General features: G+C 35.1%; 1 protein-coding gene across 2 annotated transcripts in view; it reads left to right on the top strand.

Moving 5' to 3' along the window:
• MAPK6 (mitogen-activated protein kinase 6) overlaps positions 1 to 10602 on the top strand; it is a 32286-nt gene extending 21684 nt beyond the window's left edge. For both annotated transcript variants that reach the window (XM_039889030.1, XM_039889031.1), the window contains exons 4-6: positions 2685 to 2849; positions 6355 to 6556; positions 8240 to 10602. In XM_039889030.1, the coding sequence (XP_039744964.1) occupies positions 2685 to 2849; positions 6355 to 6556; positions 8240 to 9341 (1469 nt within the window). In that variant the 3' untranslated portion in view covers positions 9342 to 10602. The remainder of the gene's footprint in view (positions 1 to 2684; positions 2850 to 6354; positions 6557 to 8239) is intronic.
• Positions 10603 to 16371: the final 5769 nt, after the last annotated feature.

Raw genomic sequence — 16371 nt, 5'->3', positions numbered from 1 at the left:
TGTATTTCCCTAATGACTGATGATGTTGTGCATGTGTTTATTGGCCATATCTTTGGAGAAATATCTATCCAGATCCATTGCCTATTTTTTAATTGGTTTATCTTTTTATAATTGAGGTGTAAGAGTTCTTTACATATTCTGGATACAAATCATTTATCAGATACATGATTTGCACATATTTTCTCCCACTCTAGGTTATCTTTTCATTTTCTTCTGCTATTTTTTGAAACAGAAGATTTTAATTCTGATGAAATCAAATTTATCTATTTTTCCTTTTGTCATTTCTGCTTTTGGTGTCATATCTATGAAACCATTGCCTAACTCCTAAGAGTTTTATAGTTTTAGTTTTTAAATTTAGGTCTGTGATCTGTTTTGAGTTAATCGTTATGTGTGGTGTGAAGTAGAGGTCCAACATCATTCTTTTGCATGTGGATATCCAGTTATTCCAGCACCATTGTGGAAAAGATTATTCCTTCTCCACTGAATTGCCTTGACCACACCCCGTTGTCAAAAATCAGTTTACCATAAATGCAAAATATCTTTTTGTGACCTAGACTCAAAAGTGACACTATTACTTCAGCTTTATTTTATGTCTTAGAAGCAAGTCACTAAGTGTACCTCACACTCAAGGGGAGGGGAATTGGATTCCATCCTTTGAAGGGAAGAATATCAAAGCATTTGTGGACATATTTTAAAGCTACCACAATAAATATTTTATTAGGAAAACAAAAATTTAATTTCAATATATGTGCTACCAAAGCAAGCAACAAAAATTTAATTTGTTTAATTTAAAATAGATCATACTTTAAGTTGTATGAAACGGGGTCAAAATTTATTGCTGTATTGATTATACAAAGGTAATTTATTTTTAAATGTTCACTTGGCATAATCAGACATTACATATAGCAATAAAAAGAATTGGATAAAAACCACTTCTAAATAACATAATTTTGATTTTAAACCCATGTAAACTTTAAACATTTAATTAATGAGAATTGTGAAATTATTCGAAAGTCGTAGTTTCCTTCTAATTCTTTATTGGTAGGTTGTAAAAGCAGCACAAGAGAGATCTAAGTGTTTATTATATATAGGCCTCAAATGAACAGAGCAATAAATTGCAAGAACTAAATATGCATTGGAAATTTGTGTCTATTTAACCTACCGGAAGTGTCCTAGCCATGTTTTTTGGTACTGTGTAATATATCCATTGGCTCCCAAATAGTTTCCCAAATTTAACCTATCCAAAAGTGAACTCCTGATAGTTCTCCCTCTTACTTTTTCTTTCTGCTGTCTTCATCAGAGTAAACCAGATCTACTTTTTAATTGCTCAGGTCAAAATCTTAGCATCATCTTTTATTTTTGTCAATATGGATACTGTGAGCTTTTCTTTCAAAATATATCCAGAATCTAACTGCTTGTTATTATCTCTATCACTGTCCCTCTCACTCCAGTTCACTCAACTGTTATGTGTCTTCTGTTTTAATGCAGGACCTTCTGACTGGCTTTCCTGCTTCAATTTGCTATTCGTAGTCTGGTTACCACATGGCAGCCATAGTTGTTCTCTGAAAACAAGTCAGATCATGTCATTTCTCTGTTCAAAACTAATGGCTTCTCATCTAGTTCAGGATAAAGTATGCTCTTTGTGTTGTGGTACCACTTTGACCTCATCTTCTGTTACTTCCCCCTAGCCACTTTACTTCAGCTACACTTGACTTATTGTTGTTTCTTGAACACACCAAGCCCACTCTCTCCTTGGGGCTTTGGGCCTTTTTCCATCTTCCTGGAACTCTTTTCCTCCATAAGAACTCCCTTCCCTAGTTTCCTTAACTTTCAGCTTCTCTGTGAGGCCTTCTTGGTCATTTTGTATATATTAACAGCCCTGCTCCCAACAGTTGTCTCTGTCCCTTTTAGCTTACTCTGTTTTTCTTCGTAGCATTTGTCACCATTTGACATAAATGTTTACAATTATTTTCTGTCTTCCTTCACTATATCATAAGCTCCATGAAGGTGGAGATTTGGACTGTTTGGTTTCTCAGCTGTACTCTAAAGAGCCTTGCTTAAAGTAGGCACTCAAAAAATTGAATGTTGAATGAATTTCTAGAAATTAGTGGAAGAGTAAACTGAATTTTTTTTGGTTGCCCCTTTAGCCTAAAATTTCCTCTCATATAATAATGGTCTTGAAATGCTAACTGAGCCTAACACATAAATAAAAAATTTTTGTTTCACAAATCTAACCCAGCCCTCCATTTTTTTTTTTTATGATGAGATCAAGTCATCACCATGTTAAGTATTTTCAAAGTTATTACCGTTTAGTTAGTGGTACCACTAAGATTAGAATCCAGGTCTCTTGAATCCCAGTTTGTTGGGGTTTTTTTCCTCACTTCTTTGTAATACCTTAATATGAGGCCAAACTTAAACAGTCAATTTTTTATGGAAATAAAGAGCTAAAACTAAATAGATCAGTGAGTAGAAATTGGAGTAGATAGGCTTTTTGAAAAGATTGGTGATATTTAAAAACAGTGAAACCTGCCGATTAAATGATTCAGCTAAAACCATTTCCTCCCAGTGGTCATTACAATATTTAAGTTAATTTCTTTAGCTTTAGAATATTTATTGCTGGAGAATTAAACATTGAGGAATGTGTTTATTTATGTTATATTTGGTGTTTTTTTAACCTCACTCAGGTGCACATGAACTTGAACAGATGCAGCTGATTTTAGAATCTATTCCTGTTGTACATGAGGAAGATCGTCAGGAGCTTCTCAACGTAATTCCAGTTTACATTAGAAATGACATGACTGAGCCACACAAACCTTTAACTCAGCTGCTTCCAGGAATTAGTCGAGAAGGTATTGTGACTCAAGAAAAACCATCATGTAATTGTGTGTGTGTGTGAGTGTGTGTGTGTAAGGATCTATGTAGGGAAGCTTTAGTTTTTTATCAGATGTGCAGCTTTCTCCCAAATAGTCTTTAGACACTTAAGGTTTACCTAAAACTTAAACTCTCACTTTCACTTTTTTGGCCTGGCTCTTAGGCTGGGATCTTTCTTTGCTCCTCTGAATAATTTTTAAGATTCCAAAAAGTGTACTCCTCTCTCTTGGTTCTAACTTCATCTGCTTTCCAGCTTACATCTTTGATTGTCTATCAAAGACGAACATATTGAATCACTGGCTCTCATGAAGCTGGAATGGAGTTTTGTGAGGGTTATATGATAAATAAGTGTGGGTATGAGTATGAATGTGATTTATATATGAAAGAGTGAATTTAATTGGGCAGAGGGTTGGGAGAGCAAAGACTTCAGGGTAAAGAGGAGGTAGAGGAAAGAGTAAAGCTCCTTATGAGCAAACATTATATAAGTTTGTGGATTGGTGTTAGGAGTATCAGCTGCTAATGTGAGAGTTTGTACAAGCTTGAAAATAGTAGGAACTTAGAATCAAAACTTTGACCACTAAAGCAGTTAATTTTATGTCTCAAAATAGAATGACATATCTTTAGATTTGTTGATATAAATAAGATTTAAAAAAATCTTGTAGTTGTCTGTAATAACATTTTTAAGAGCATTATACATGAAAAATATCTTTTTAAAAGTTGATTGTGCCTTATATCTTTAAGAATTATACTATAGTAAGATACCTCATTGTCAACATTTTAAAGTTCTCACAAATCAAAAAGTTAGGGGTATATAGTTTACTAAACATCTAAACTTTCTCTGAATTACACATTCATTATTCTTATCACCAACTCTGATCATTATATGTGGTTCAGGTGAGTGTGTGTCAAAGTGTTTTAAAGTAGCGAATGTTTTGAGAAATAGGCACTGGATGGCACCCCCCAAATATGCTTCAAACTCATATAGTTAAATGCCTAAATAAAAAAGAAACAGCTATATTTAATTTCAACAGGTTTTGCAGGCTACTTCTTTGGTAGTTTCACATTCCTAACCAGTCTTCCAGTCTATCTTCACAATCAGATTGCATTGCTGGCTCTCTTGCTCCTAACCTGGTAGTCACTGTCATGACATCCCTTGTCATACCTGAAAGCCGCCACATAGCACCTGACTGTCCTTCAGAGTTGTCTGTGCGAGCTCTTCAAAAATACAGACTATTCAATCAGAACTCAGAAATGAGGTGGGAAGCAGGGCGAATGTTCGTATCTTTAAAACTCTCTACAGGTATGACCCTGCTTATCAAAAAAGACAAGTTAGAAATATAGAACATTGCTGTTGAAGCATTTTTAATCTAGCTAAACTTGAATCTTCTTTTTTCCTACCCTAATTAGGATGGGGATCATGTCTTAGTCAGCAATAATCCAACCTGAATATTTGGCTTATGGCTGGGTTTATTCATAATGTGTTGAGTAAATGTCTTTGATAATGGATTCATCAAATTAACCATTGGGCAAAGATCTTTGGTATTTCCAAGTGGCAGAACTGTGCTCACATACAAGTGCAATGTGGAGTGTTTAAATTCCTGACTAAAGATTTGCTACATACATATACTCTACACCTGTTTCTTCTTGATTAAAATTGGAGTTTTATTTTTGGGCAGAGCACATTCTGAGGCATTGGGGACTTAGTAAGAATAATATATGTTCTCATACTCTGTTCATGATTTTCAGAGGAAAAAAGCAAACAAGATAAAGTACATATGAATTACCACATTAAGACTACTCGGAACCTTACTCTGGTTAATACTTTTGAATGAATACCCTCTTTTTCATTTCCTTTCATACTTACCTCTTCTCTTCCCTTTCTCTATAGTTTACCACATATTTGCATATCATAGCATACTTCAACACTATTGTTGTGGATAGACTAATTTCTTCTAGAGCAGTCCTGTCCAGTAGAACTATCTATAGTGATGGAAATATGCTATGTATGCATATACTTGGGAGCTCAGCCTGGCCAACTTCTTATTTCTGACTCTTTTCATCTGCAGCCTACAGTTCCCAAATGCTCCCTCTTGTGTAGTTGGATCTGTCTCCTCCTTCCCTTTGAGGATGGTGATTTCGCTGGTTCACCCATCCATAACTCTGCGCCTTGAAACACTTGGGCCCTGGGCTAATTAAGACTGACTTTTTTGCAGGAGAACTAAGAACAACTTGATGTACTGTAAAATGACTTCATATATTAGGTAATATAATAGAGAGGAGTGGGAAAAAGAGGCGGGAACACAAGAAGGAACTTCAGCTTTGGGTCCCTGAAGGGTTTGAGTAGCAATGAGCCTTAGGTTTCTTCTCTTTAGTCTTTATTGGACTGACTTGAGGATTGAATGAGATAATGTGAATAGGGTCTTTTAAAGACTATAGCTCAGTTTTAGAGAGAAAGGCTATCTTTTTCTTTGAGACAGAAGGTAAGACCATGAGGATGTGTGATAGATCATAGTGAAGAAGTAGGAATTGAGATAAATGTGAAGTGGGTTTATCTGTTGAGAGTGATAGAAAAGATTGAAAGCATAAAGAGGTAGTGTGGAACATTGCTGAGCAATAGCAAAAGCCAAGTTGAAATTCTACAGTATGAATTTGTAGTGAGCTATATATATGTGGTTTTGCGTCTAGCTTTCATTTAGTAAGTACTTATGGCTAGGGAGCAGGTACAGTAGATGGTGGAAATGATTCAGAGTTGAAGATTGGTATAAATCATAAGGTATACGAATGTGTGGTTGTGTAAGGGCAAGCTTTAGGCTTGTGATAGTGTGATTCAGGCTAGGTAAGTAGCTTAGAAAGGCCCAGCATTCTGAGTTAGTGGGAAGAATTAGGGGTATGGTAGCTCCACCAGAGCTCTAAAATGATCAGGTGCATTCTGTGATATGCTGGCATGAGATTGGCGTGAACAGAGATGAATCAATTAGTATAACAGTTAGTGAGATGAGGGAAGGAAAGGGGAAAGGAAAGGGCTTTTTATTAAGCACTAGACACTATGTTTTCAAATTTTTACACTTTATATATTATCTATATATATCCTTTTTATTCATGAAGAAACAAGTTCAGCAAGTTTAAGTAACCTGGTAATTCTTGTTGCAGAGCTGAGATTAGGACCTATGTATTAGCTTGAGCCACATGAAATTGCTATTATTTGACCATTTATGACTGACAAAAATGAAAGTTTCGTGTGGTTCAAATTAATAGATTCCTTTTCTTTTATAACTGACCATAAAATGAGATTGGGATGCATTTTAAATTTTTACTATGTTTATTGAATAAATGTTTTTTCTTTTTAACCTATAAATCAGGTAAGCTAGTTTTTTTTCTCTGACAAAAACTAATTTACCTTTTACTTGTTTAGTCCCCTTTTTTCCCTTTATGAGTATGTAGACCTCCAGTTTAGTGAAGGTGTTTTATCTCTTTCTTTTGCAGCACTGGATTTCCTGGAACAAATTTTGACATTTAGCCCCATGGATCGGTTGACAGCAGAAGAAGCGCTTTCCCATCCTTACATGAGTATATATTCTTTTCCAATGGATGAGCCAATATCAAGTCATCCTTTTCATATTGAAGATGAAGTTGATGATATTTTGCTTATGGATGAAACTCATAGTCACATTTATAACTGGGAAAGGTAAACAGATTCTACATTAGAAAAATATCATTTATTGTATTTTCAAGAAACTAATGCAGTGAGCTTTTTTAAAAAAAATTACATATAAAACAATGTAGAATTCTTAAAAATTTAGTCATGGTATCTTTGGGTTTCTGCTAAACTTATTAACATCTTTGAATAGCTTTTATGTAATTTAAGTATTTAATAGTTACCAGTTAGGATAAAGTTAAATTCTACTTTGAAACATTTTCAAAGCCATTAAGACATGTTTAGTTAATAAAATGATAAGGTCCTTTAAATGTGAGGGTTGAAGGTTGGAGGTCTAAGCCATTTTAAACTATTGCTTTATGAATGTAACAAATTTTTTTAAGATGTTAGATGAGAAATCTAAACTTTATTCAGTAAGGTATCTTCGTAAGTGTTTTCAAACTTTTACATAGACTCCATTATGTCTTAGGATATAAATTATTTTTGATTCATGGTATATGTTATATTCAAGTATCTTTTTCTTATGACAAAATTAATTTTGGGATGCTTATCATAGGTTCAGTGTAAGGAACTTTTCTAGTCTGAACAGTATAATACATCAAGATGGATGATGGTATACATTTTTTAAAAAATTTCTTCCCTCAACCTATTTTTAGGATTTCTGAATTTCTGGTGAAATTTGGATATCATTCCGTTTCACAGTCAAGTGGTAGCATATAATAATGAATCAGTATTACGTAAAATCTTCAGGTGATTTTGATGTTTAGCCAGGTTTGGGAATCACTAATGACAATCTTAAAACTTCAAGATTTCATATATTTCTGAGTTTAAAAGAAAAGTGATTGCCAATTAATAATAACAATAAAGAAGTAGTTAATGTTGAAATTAGTTTGTCTACTCATTGCATTTTTTTCTCTTAAAATGTGGCTTTGTTTGTAAAGGTGTGTTCCTCCATCTGCCATCCACCTTTTTTCTCCACATGAACATTTGTACCACCTACATACAGTTCTTTTCACATATACCCAAATGTCTTCCAGTCTCTTCATTTTCTGCCATACTTAGTTAAGCCATCTAATCTCTTTTCTGTTCCTTTCTTCCTGTTCCCCAATCATTTTCATGTATGTGTCTCAATCCGCCTCTACTTGGGCATGGTATGTTCACCTTCCTGTGATGTGTCAGTAAGAAAATATTGCATTCAGTAGCACATACACGTGGAGAGGGTCTCTCCGCCCCCCAATTCATGATGATGAGTTCTTACTCTTTTTCTAGTCTGCTTGTTACCAGTAGATCTGTATGTTGTGGCCATAAAGAGTGTTTTCACAGTGTGTGAAACTGTGTTGGAATTAAACTATAGACTTGTCAGCCATTCAGATGTTTGTCTGAAGTTAATGTTTGAGGTGGGTGAAAAATAGAGAAAAGAAATGAGCGTGAAATGATAATTGATCTTATTTATGACCAATTTAGGACTCAGAGTTTTATGATAATTAAATACTTCATTGGTAATTACTAAGTATTGTCTCATATTTTATATAGCAACACATCTTACCTATCTATCAAGATTATAAGTTCCTGGAGGTCAGGGAAGGCTCATGACTTAGACTCCTGTTATTCCCTCATAGACCTTATCACGATGCTTTCATGTACAGGGCACTCAGTGAATTTGAAAATGAAATCATATGCCTGGACTCACACTAATACATTGATTTTTTTCAGGTACCACGATTGCCAATTTTCAGAGCATGATTGGCCTATACATAACAACTTTGATATTGATGAAGTTCAGCTTGACCCAAGAGCTCTGTCTGATGTCACTGATGAAGAAGAAGTACAAGTTGATCCTCGAAAATATTTGGATGGAGATCGTGAAAAGTATTTGGAGGATCCTGCTTTCGATACCAATTACTCTACTGAGCCTTGTTGGCAGTACCCAGATCATCATGAAAACAAATATTGTGATCTGGAGTGTAGCCATACTTGTAACTACAAAATGAGGTCCTCATCATACTTAGATAACTTAGTTTGGAGAGAGAGTGAAGTTAACCATTACTATGAACCCAAGCTTATTATAGATCTTTCCAATTGGAAAGAACAAAGCAAAGAAAAATCAGATAAGAAAGGCAAGTCAAAATGTGAAAGGAACGGATTGGTTAAAGCCCAGATAGCTCTAGAGGAAGCATCACAGCAACTGGCTGAAAAAGAAAGGGAAAAGAACCAGGGGTTTGACTTTGATTCCTTTATTGCAGGAACTATTCAGCTTAGTTCACAACATGAGCCTACTGATGTTGTTGATAAATTAAATGATTTGAATAGCTCAGTGTCCCAACTAGAATTGAAAACTTTGATATCAAAGTCAGTAAGCCGAGAAAAACAGGAAAAAGGAATGGCAAATTTGGCTCAATTAGAAGCCTTGTATCAATCTTCTTGGGATAGCCAGTTTGTGGGTAGTGGGGAGGACTGTTTTCTCATAAATCAGTTTTGTTGTGAGGTAAGGAAGGATGAGCAAATTGAGAAGGAAAACACTTATACCAGTTACTTGGACAAGTTCTTTAGCAGGAAAGAAGATACTGAAATGCTAGAAACTGAGCCTGTAGAGGATGGGAAGCTTGGGGAGAGAGGAAATGAGGAAGGATTTCTGAATAACAGTGGGGAGTTCCTCTTTAACAAGCAGCTTGAATCCATAGGTATCCCGCAGTTTCACAGTCCAGTTGGGTCACCACTTAAGTCAATACAGGCCACATTAACACCTTCCGCTATGAAATCTTCCCCTCAGATTCCTCATAAAACATACAGCAGCATTCTGAAACATCTGAACTAAAACACTCAGCAGACATTTTTCTTTGTATTCTTCATGAAATGTGTTTGTCTTTTTTATTACTAGTGTTTAAGTCATTTTTTACTTGAATCAGATGGTGTCATTTAGAAAGGATTTTATTAGTTCTTGGTTTTTAAAATCCAGACTTTTTTTCTACATGTGAGATGGTTTTCATTTTAACTGGCATGTCGTTTGCACACAAAGATAAAGAATAGAGCAAAAAATGCAATGCAGGAGGAGACAAAAGAAATGCACTAAGACAAGTAAAAAAACATTCTCATAGAACAATGATCTGTTTTACAGGAAACAAAAATCTTGCCTTGAAATTTACACAGTGAGACTGTACATAATTGCATGAAAATATCTATTTTTTTCCTAAAACATTTTTCATTCATGAGTATTTTCAAGTTTTTCATACTGTACACATTTCTTAAAACACATGATACCAGCAGCAACTGAAAATGAATGCCGAATTTGGTACACATGTGTTATCTACCTCAAGGTAACAAAAGTATGTGGCAAAACATATACCACCCATAGTGCTTCACAATATGCACTTCTATTTAGCCAGCGTTTATTGTAGTAAACTATTCTTAATAAGATTCACTCACCATTTATAAATGTTCTGGTATGCATTCTTTATAGTGAAGTGTTAACTACATCACATCTTATTTATTTTAGCAAATCAGTATATTTTCTGTATTTAATTATAAAAAGTTAACTTAGTTTTTGAAATTTATTTGCAAATACACTTTTTCCATTTGGCACTATGGTTTGTTGCCTACTCAGCTGAATATATAATGTCAGCTTATCCTAAGGCTGTCCACGTACTTAATTTACTTAAGTATTCATTTTAAGTAAAGCGCTCACTGTGTATAGGAATTTGTATTTTGGAGGTGCTTGATCTATCTACAAAGAAAAATTAGGAATTACTTTATTATAAAATGCTCCTAGAAGTCTCAATTGTGTTTATTTTTTAAAAAAAAAACTGTAATGTTAGACTTGTGTGCATGGAAATAATTAAGGTACATCATTATTGTAGTTTAAAAGTTGTACATGATAAGACATATTTTGTTTTTACTGTATGTTTTTACTGAATGATCTCTTCCCCATCATAAGGCAAGCATGAATAAAATTAGGTTAAATGTAGCATGTGGCATCAAAGTCTCTTAGAATTTGTTTCATCTATTTTATTTTATTGAATACTGTCTGTATCTTTGGTTATCTCGTTTGAAGAGAAAGAACAAATAAAACATGGCCAGCAGATGTGGCTCCTGTTTAACTCTTTAGGTAATGAAAATTACTAGCAGAATTTTTATCTAGTTCCACTTTTCAGCATCTATGAATTGTGGCTATAGTTTAAACTATGTTAGGCTAAAAGGCTTAAAAGAAAAAGGTTCTTTGTCTCCACACAAAAATCTTTTTGACTTAACCTTCACATAATTAAGTGGAATAAGGCTTTATTTTATATAGCTATGTGCCACTTAACAGGCAGGGATACGTTCTGAGAGATGCATTGTTTGGCGATTTCATTGTGCGAACATCACAGTGCACTTACACAAACCTAAATGGTATAGCCCACTACACAACTAGGCTATATGGTATACCACTGTTTTATATGTGGTATATGTCATTGACTGAGGTGTTATACGGCACATGACTATATTTCAAAACTTGTATAAGATATATGTGGAAGCTATGGACTACACAGAGGAACCCCCTTTGAATGTATTTGCTTTACAATAACAATACATCATCTTTCCTTTGTCCAAGAACTTACCTTTTTACCTATCAAATGTAAAACCATTGTTCCTTTAAATTTTCTGTCTTCTGTTCTTGTTTTGTACAGAGCCAGTTCTATTAATATCTGGACTTCTGCTTGCCCAGTGACCTATTCATTGATTTCATCTGGACTCACAAGCTTTAAAAAATGCAGATATTTTCTGGATGAATATTGCCGTCATATGCGAATTTAAATATATACTCAGTTTACCTTAGGCAAGCTCTTAGAGGGAAAGCTTTAAGTTTTTCACCATTGGATATGATATTAGCTGTGGATTTTCATATTTGGCCTTTATATTGGAGTAATTTCCTTCTATTCCTAGTTTGTGTTTTTTATTGTGAAAAGGTTGGATTTTGTCAAATGCTTTTTCTATATCAGTTGTGATAATCGTAGTTTTTGTCCTTTATTCTGATAATGTGTATTACATTGATTTTTATAAAGTTGAATCATTCTTATATTCCAGGAATCCCACTTTGTTGTGATGTATAATTTTAATGTGTTATTGGATTTGCTAGTATTTTTTTTTTTTGAGGATTTTAGTATCAGGTATATTGGTCTGTAGTTATAACCATCTGATTTTGTTATCAGGATAATGCTGGACCCAAAGAATGAATTTGGAAGTGTTCTCTATTCAGTTTTTTAGAAGAGTTTGAGAAGTATTGCTGTTCTTTAAATGTTTGATAGACTTCTTAGTGAAACCATCAGATCTTGGGCTTTTCTCTGTTAGTAGATTTTTGATTATTCAGTCTCCTTACTACTTATAAGTCTGTTTAGATTTTAAATTTTTTACAGTTCACTCTTGGTAGGTTACGTGTTTCTAGAAATTTACCCATTTTTTTTTCTAGATTATCCAATTTGTTGGCATATAATTGTTCACTGTAGTCTCTTATGGTCCCTTTTTATTTCCGTTTCAGTTGTAATGTCTCCTCTTCCTCACTTCTGATTTATGTCATTTGAATCTTTTCTCTTTAGCTAAGGGTTTGTTGATTTTATTGATCATTTCTATTCTCTATTTCAGTTATTTCTGCTCTAATTTCTATTATTTCTCTCCTGATAACTTTGGGTTTAGTTCTTTTCTAGTACCTTTAGGTGTAAAGTTAGATTGTTGATTCACGGTCTTCATTTTTTAATAGACTTTATTTTTTAGAGCAGTTTTAGATTCACAGCAAAATTAAGCAGAAGGTAGAGAAATTTCCAATATACCTACTGCCCATACACATATGCATAGCCTCCTCCATTATCAACATCCCCCACCAGAGTGATACGTTTATTATAATAGATGAACCTACATTGACACATCACTCAAAGTCCATAGTTCATGTTAGGGTTCACTCTTGGTATTATACTGTTTGGACAAATATATAATGATTTGTATCCACCATTGTATCATACAGAGTAGTTTCACTGCCCTGAAAATCCTCTGTGCTCTACCTCCTTATCTCCCCCACCTCCTTACCAACCCCAGACAACCACTGATCTTTTTACTCTCTCCATAGCCTTTCCTTTTCCAGAATGTCATATAGTTGGAACCATACAATATGCAGCCTTTTTACACTGGCTTCTTTCGCTTAGTAATATGCATTAGTCCCTTTGATTGTATCTCCCAAGTCCCTTGGTTTTCTTCACTTTCGTTCATTTTTCTTTTTGTTCCTCTGACTTGATAATTTCAAATGAACTGTCTTCGAATTCACTGATTCTTCTTGATCAAGTCTGTTGTTCATCCCTTCTAGTGATTTTTTAAAAAATTTCAGTTCTTGTATTCTTCAGCTTCAGAATTTCCATTTTCTTTTTAAAAAAAATAATTTCTATATCTTTTTTGTATTCTTATTTTCATTCGTTGGTTTCCTGATTTTGTATAGTTGTGTTCTCTTGTAGCACATTGAGCTTTAAGATGATTATTTTGAATTCTGTCGGGCAATTCATAGATCTTCATTTATTTTTGGCCAATTCAGGGAGATTTGTTTCTTTGATTGGGCTGTGTTTTTCCCTGTTTCTTCATCTGCTTTATTTTTGTTGTTGTGATTTTTGCATTAAAAAAAAAAGCTACCTCTGTCTTTACAGGCTCGCTTTGTACTGGGGAAGATCTTCACCAGTCATCCCAGGTAGAGATTCTCGGGGCATCTCAAACCTCTATGGGGATGTGTTATCTCTATTTGCATGTGTAATCCCCCTACCCCCAAAAGATTTAATGTTTTCTCTTTTAAGTTGTAGTCTTTTTTGCACCTTCTGGTGTCTGTCTGAGATAACTGCAGGTTCTCTGGCACTACAGCAACTCAGCTGAGCTTGCTTTTGTTCTCCGCAGCCCCCAGGCATCTAAAGTAGTGCTGTGAGTCAGTTCAGACTGGAATCAGTGTCTTGGGCAGGCCCCCAAAGCCTGGAGCATTGGATGATTGTTCTATTCTTCTCTTTCCCTCCTGCTGCAGGTGGGTTTTTCTCACAATCATGAGCTCTGCTGACTTGGGAGAGGAGCTGACATGGTGGAAATGAAACACCATTTTTACCTGTTTCAATATACCTGTCCTTGATTTTGAGATTGTCTAGGGTACTGTGACTTCCTCACTGATTTCTGGAGTTCTCATAAAGGCTTTCTGGACCATAAAATGTTAGATCAATATTTCCTTGGGGTAATAAAGTCTGGGGCTTCCTATTCTGTCATCTTATGTCCAAAGATAATTTACTTTTTTAATGACTAATTTTAAAGGAATATTCCAGCTGTCGTACAACTTTCAGACTTTTAGGATGATCTGTATCAATAGTTTTGACTATCTCTTAACTGATGGCTTGGCATCACAATTTTTTTTCCCCCTCTTTAATTCCTTCCTGCCTTCCACCCTTGACCTATGGATCTTGTCATTTCCCCTTAAGAACTGGATCTCTGAAGGTGGAGCGTCTCCTCTCACATGCTCATGACGTGCACCCGTGGGCTGGCACACTTGGGGTATGGTTGGTGGGTCCACCTGGGGCGCGAACCCAGGACCTTCTGCATGTAATGCAGATGTGCTAACCACTACACTGTGGAGCCACCCCCAGCATCACAATTTTTAAGAGCTATTTCTGAAGCTTAGAATTAGGCTTAATTTGGAGCCTGTACATCGCCCCCGCTTTGGTTGTTTTTTTCAATGAGATTGCAAGAAAATAGAAAGTATAAAACTTAAAATGTACACACCACTTGTCAGTTCATCTAATGTTGATTTGCATCAGATAAACACCTACAGAGACATCTGAATCCCTCTGTTTAAACCTCCCACATCTCATTTCCTTGCCTCTCTCCTCAGAGGTAGACACTTGTGAATTTTACTCATGCAATTTTATACTTTTCTACATATGATTTTATAAAAATGTAATATTTTGCATAATTTAAAATCTCATGGCATGTTCATATCTTTTTGCAATTTGTATTTTTTGCTCAACCTGTCTCTGAAATTTATGTTGATTCATGTAGCTCGAATTCTACTTTAATTGCCATGTTGCAATGTATTTATCTGATCTTAAAAGACATTTGTTTTCAAAATTTTGCTCCTACAAAGATGTTTGCAGTGAGAATTCTTGTGAACATGTATGAGTTTCTTTAGGGTATGTATCTAGAAGTAGAATTGTGAGTCACAGAGAATGTGGATATAAAATGCCATCTTGTCCAAAAGTGATTGTACCGATTTATACTCCTCCAGCAGTATGAGAGTTCCTATTCATATACATCCTCCCAAACAGAAACCAAGTCTTTCTCATCCTACCAGGATTGCTGCGTTTACTTTATTTTACCTACAGTAGGTATTGGAATACCTAATTCCAAACAACTGCATGACAGTCATGAATACCTCTTAGGGATTCTTATGCAGCCTCTTGAGTGATGATGCAATTGTCTCGTTTTTTTATTTCCTATTGCAATTGCTGTAGCTTAGGAACAGGTGGTTTAAATCTTAAAAGACTGAGCCAACTGTATAATTTACACTGGGCCTATATCTAAGGAGTAAAAGTATCATGGGTCAAAGTGTTTTCAAAATAAAATCCCAACATGGTATCACCTTTGCTTCTAGGTTAAAATAGTTTAGGCTCTGCATAGTATTGCTCTTTATACAATCATGGTTTTATTTAAAAGTACTGTTTTCCATCAGATGCTTTTGTGTGTGTGATATAGCATGTTTAATTAGTGGGCTGGTCCTCAGGTTCTATGACTGAATGAATTGCTCACCTGATCTCAGCCTTTTCAGTTTCTGTTTACTGTTGAATTCAAGACAAATAGAGGCTCTACCCTAAATAGGTTTATCATGTATCTAATATTAGTCAATTGTAGTTTTATCTTGTACCTGTTTTTATTAGGATTGCTTATCATTCAAGTCTAGTATCATATTAAAACTGGATAGAGAAGAAAAAGGACAAACTAGAAAATAGCATTTCTGAGTTCTGGATCCAGTTTTATTTGTTCTCTGTCACTTGGGTGTCACGCCTCCATGGGTCTAAGTTCCTTATTAACTAGGAGATGCAAATTACTTGAGCCTAACAATATAGTCTACTGGGGACAACTTATAAACAGGACGGTGCCATGTTGAACTCTAACCCACAACTATAGCCACAACGATTTAGACTTTATCAGTATATACTGTTACAGGTACATTGGACCGGATGCTTTAATGTACCTTCTAAGCAGTTTGAGAATAAAATTTTATGTTCAGTGTACCCTTACCATTTGACTGGTGGAAGAAGAGAGTATTGGAACCTCAGGTTTGTTTACTTTTGAAAAAGCAATGTGAACTCACCAAGATTTTTCCTCACAGTGCCTAGGGGCTGTCCCCTTAAAAAATCAGGTGAGGAGAAGAATCTTTGTGAGTTCTTCCAATGGTTGGTATGTAACAAGTATTTTCCAGAAGAGATGTTTGATCACCCATGTTGGATCACTGTCTCAGTTCCAATGCAGAGGTCTAACAATCAGATTCCATTGGATTTAGGTATTATAATTCCTTGGTATGTTGTAGTGTAGTGTTAAAATTCTAGATAAAAAGAATACTTACCTTCCCTTACAACTGTCCTCATCTGCAATGCCTTGCCTAGCTGTTGGTGCTGCTGCAGTAGGGTAAGTGTGGTGCTGTGCCAGATCCTGCACTCCTAGTTCAAACTCCAGTCCCAGCCTGTTTCTTCATGCCCAGTTAAACCGCAAACTTGGATCTATATTTGTCTGTATACTTGGACTCTGCTTCCAACTGTGCTTACCACTCCCACATCCACCTAACTTGAACCTCAGAGATGACTTCAACT

The sequence above is a fragment of the Pteropus medius genome, unplaced genomic scaffold, assembly GCF_902729225.1.
Source record: "Pteropus medius unplaced genomic scaffold, Ma_sr-lr_union100, whole genome shotgun sequence".
In the NCBI taxonomy this organism is placed as follows: domain Eukaryota; kingdom Metazoa; phylum Chordata; class Mammalia; order Chiroptera; family Pteropodidae; genus Pteropus; species Pteropus medius.
Note: the sequence above shows the minus strand (reverse complement) of the source record. Positions and strands in the feature narration are given on the sequence as shown.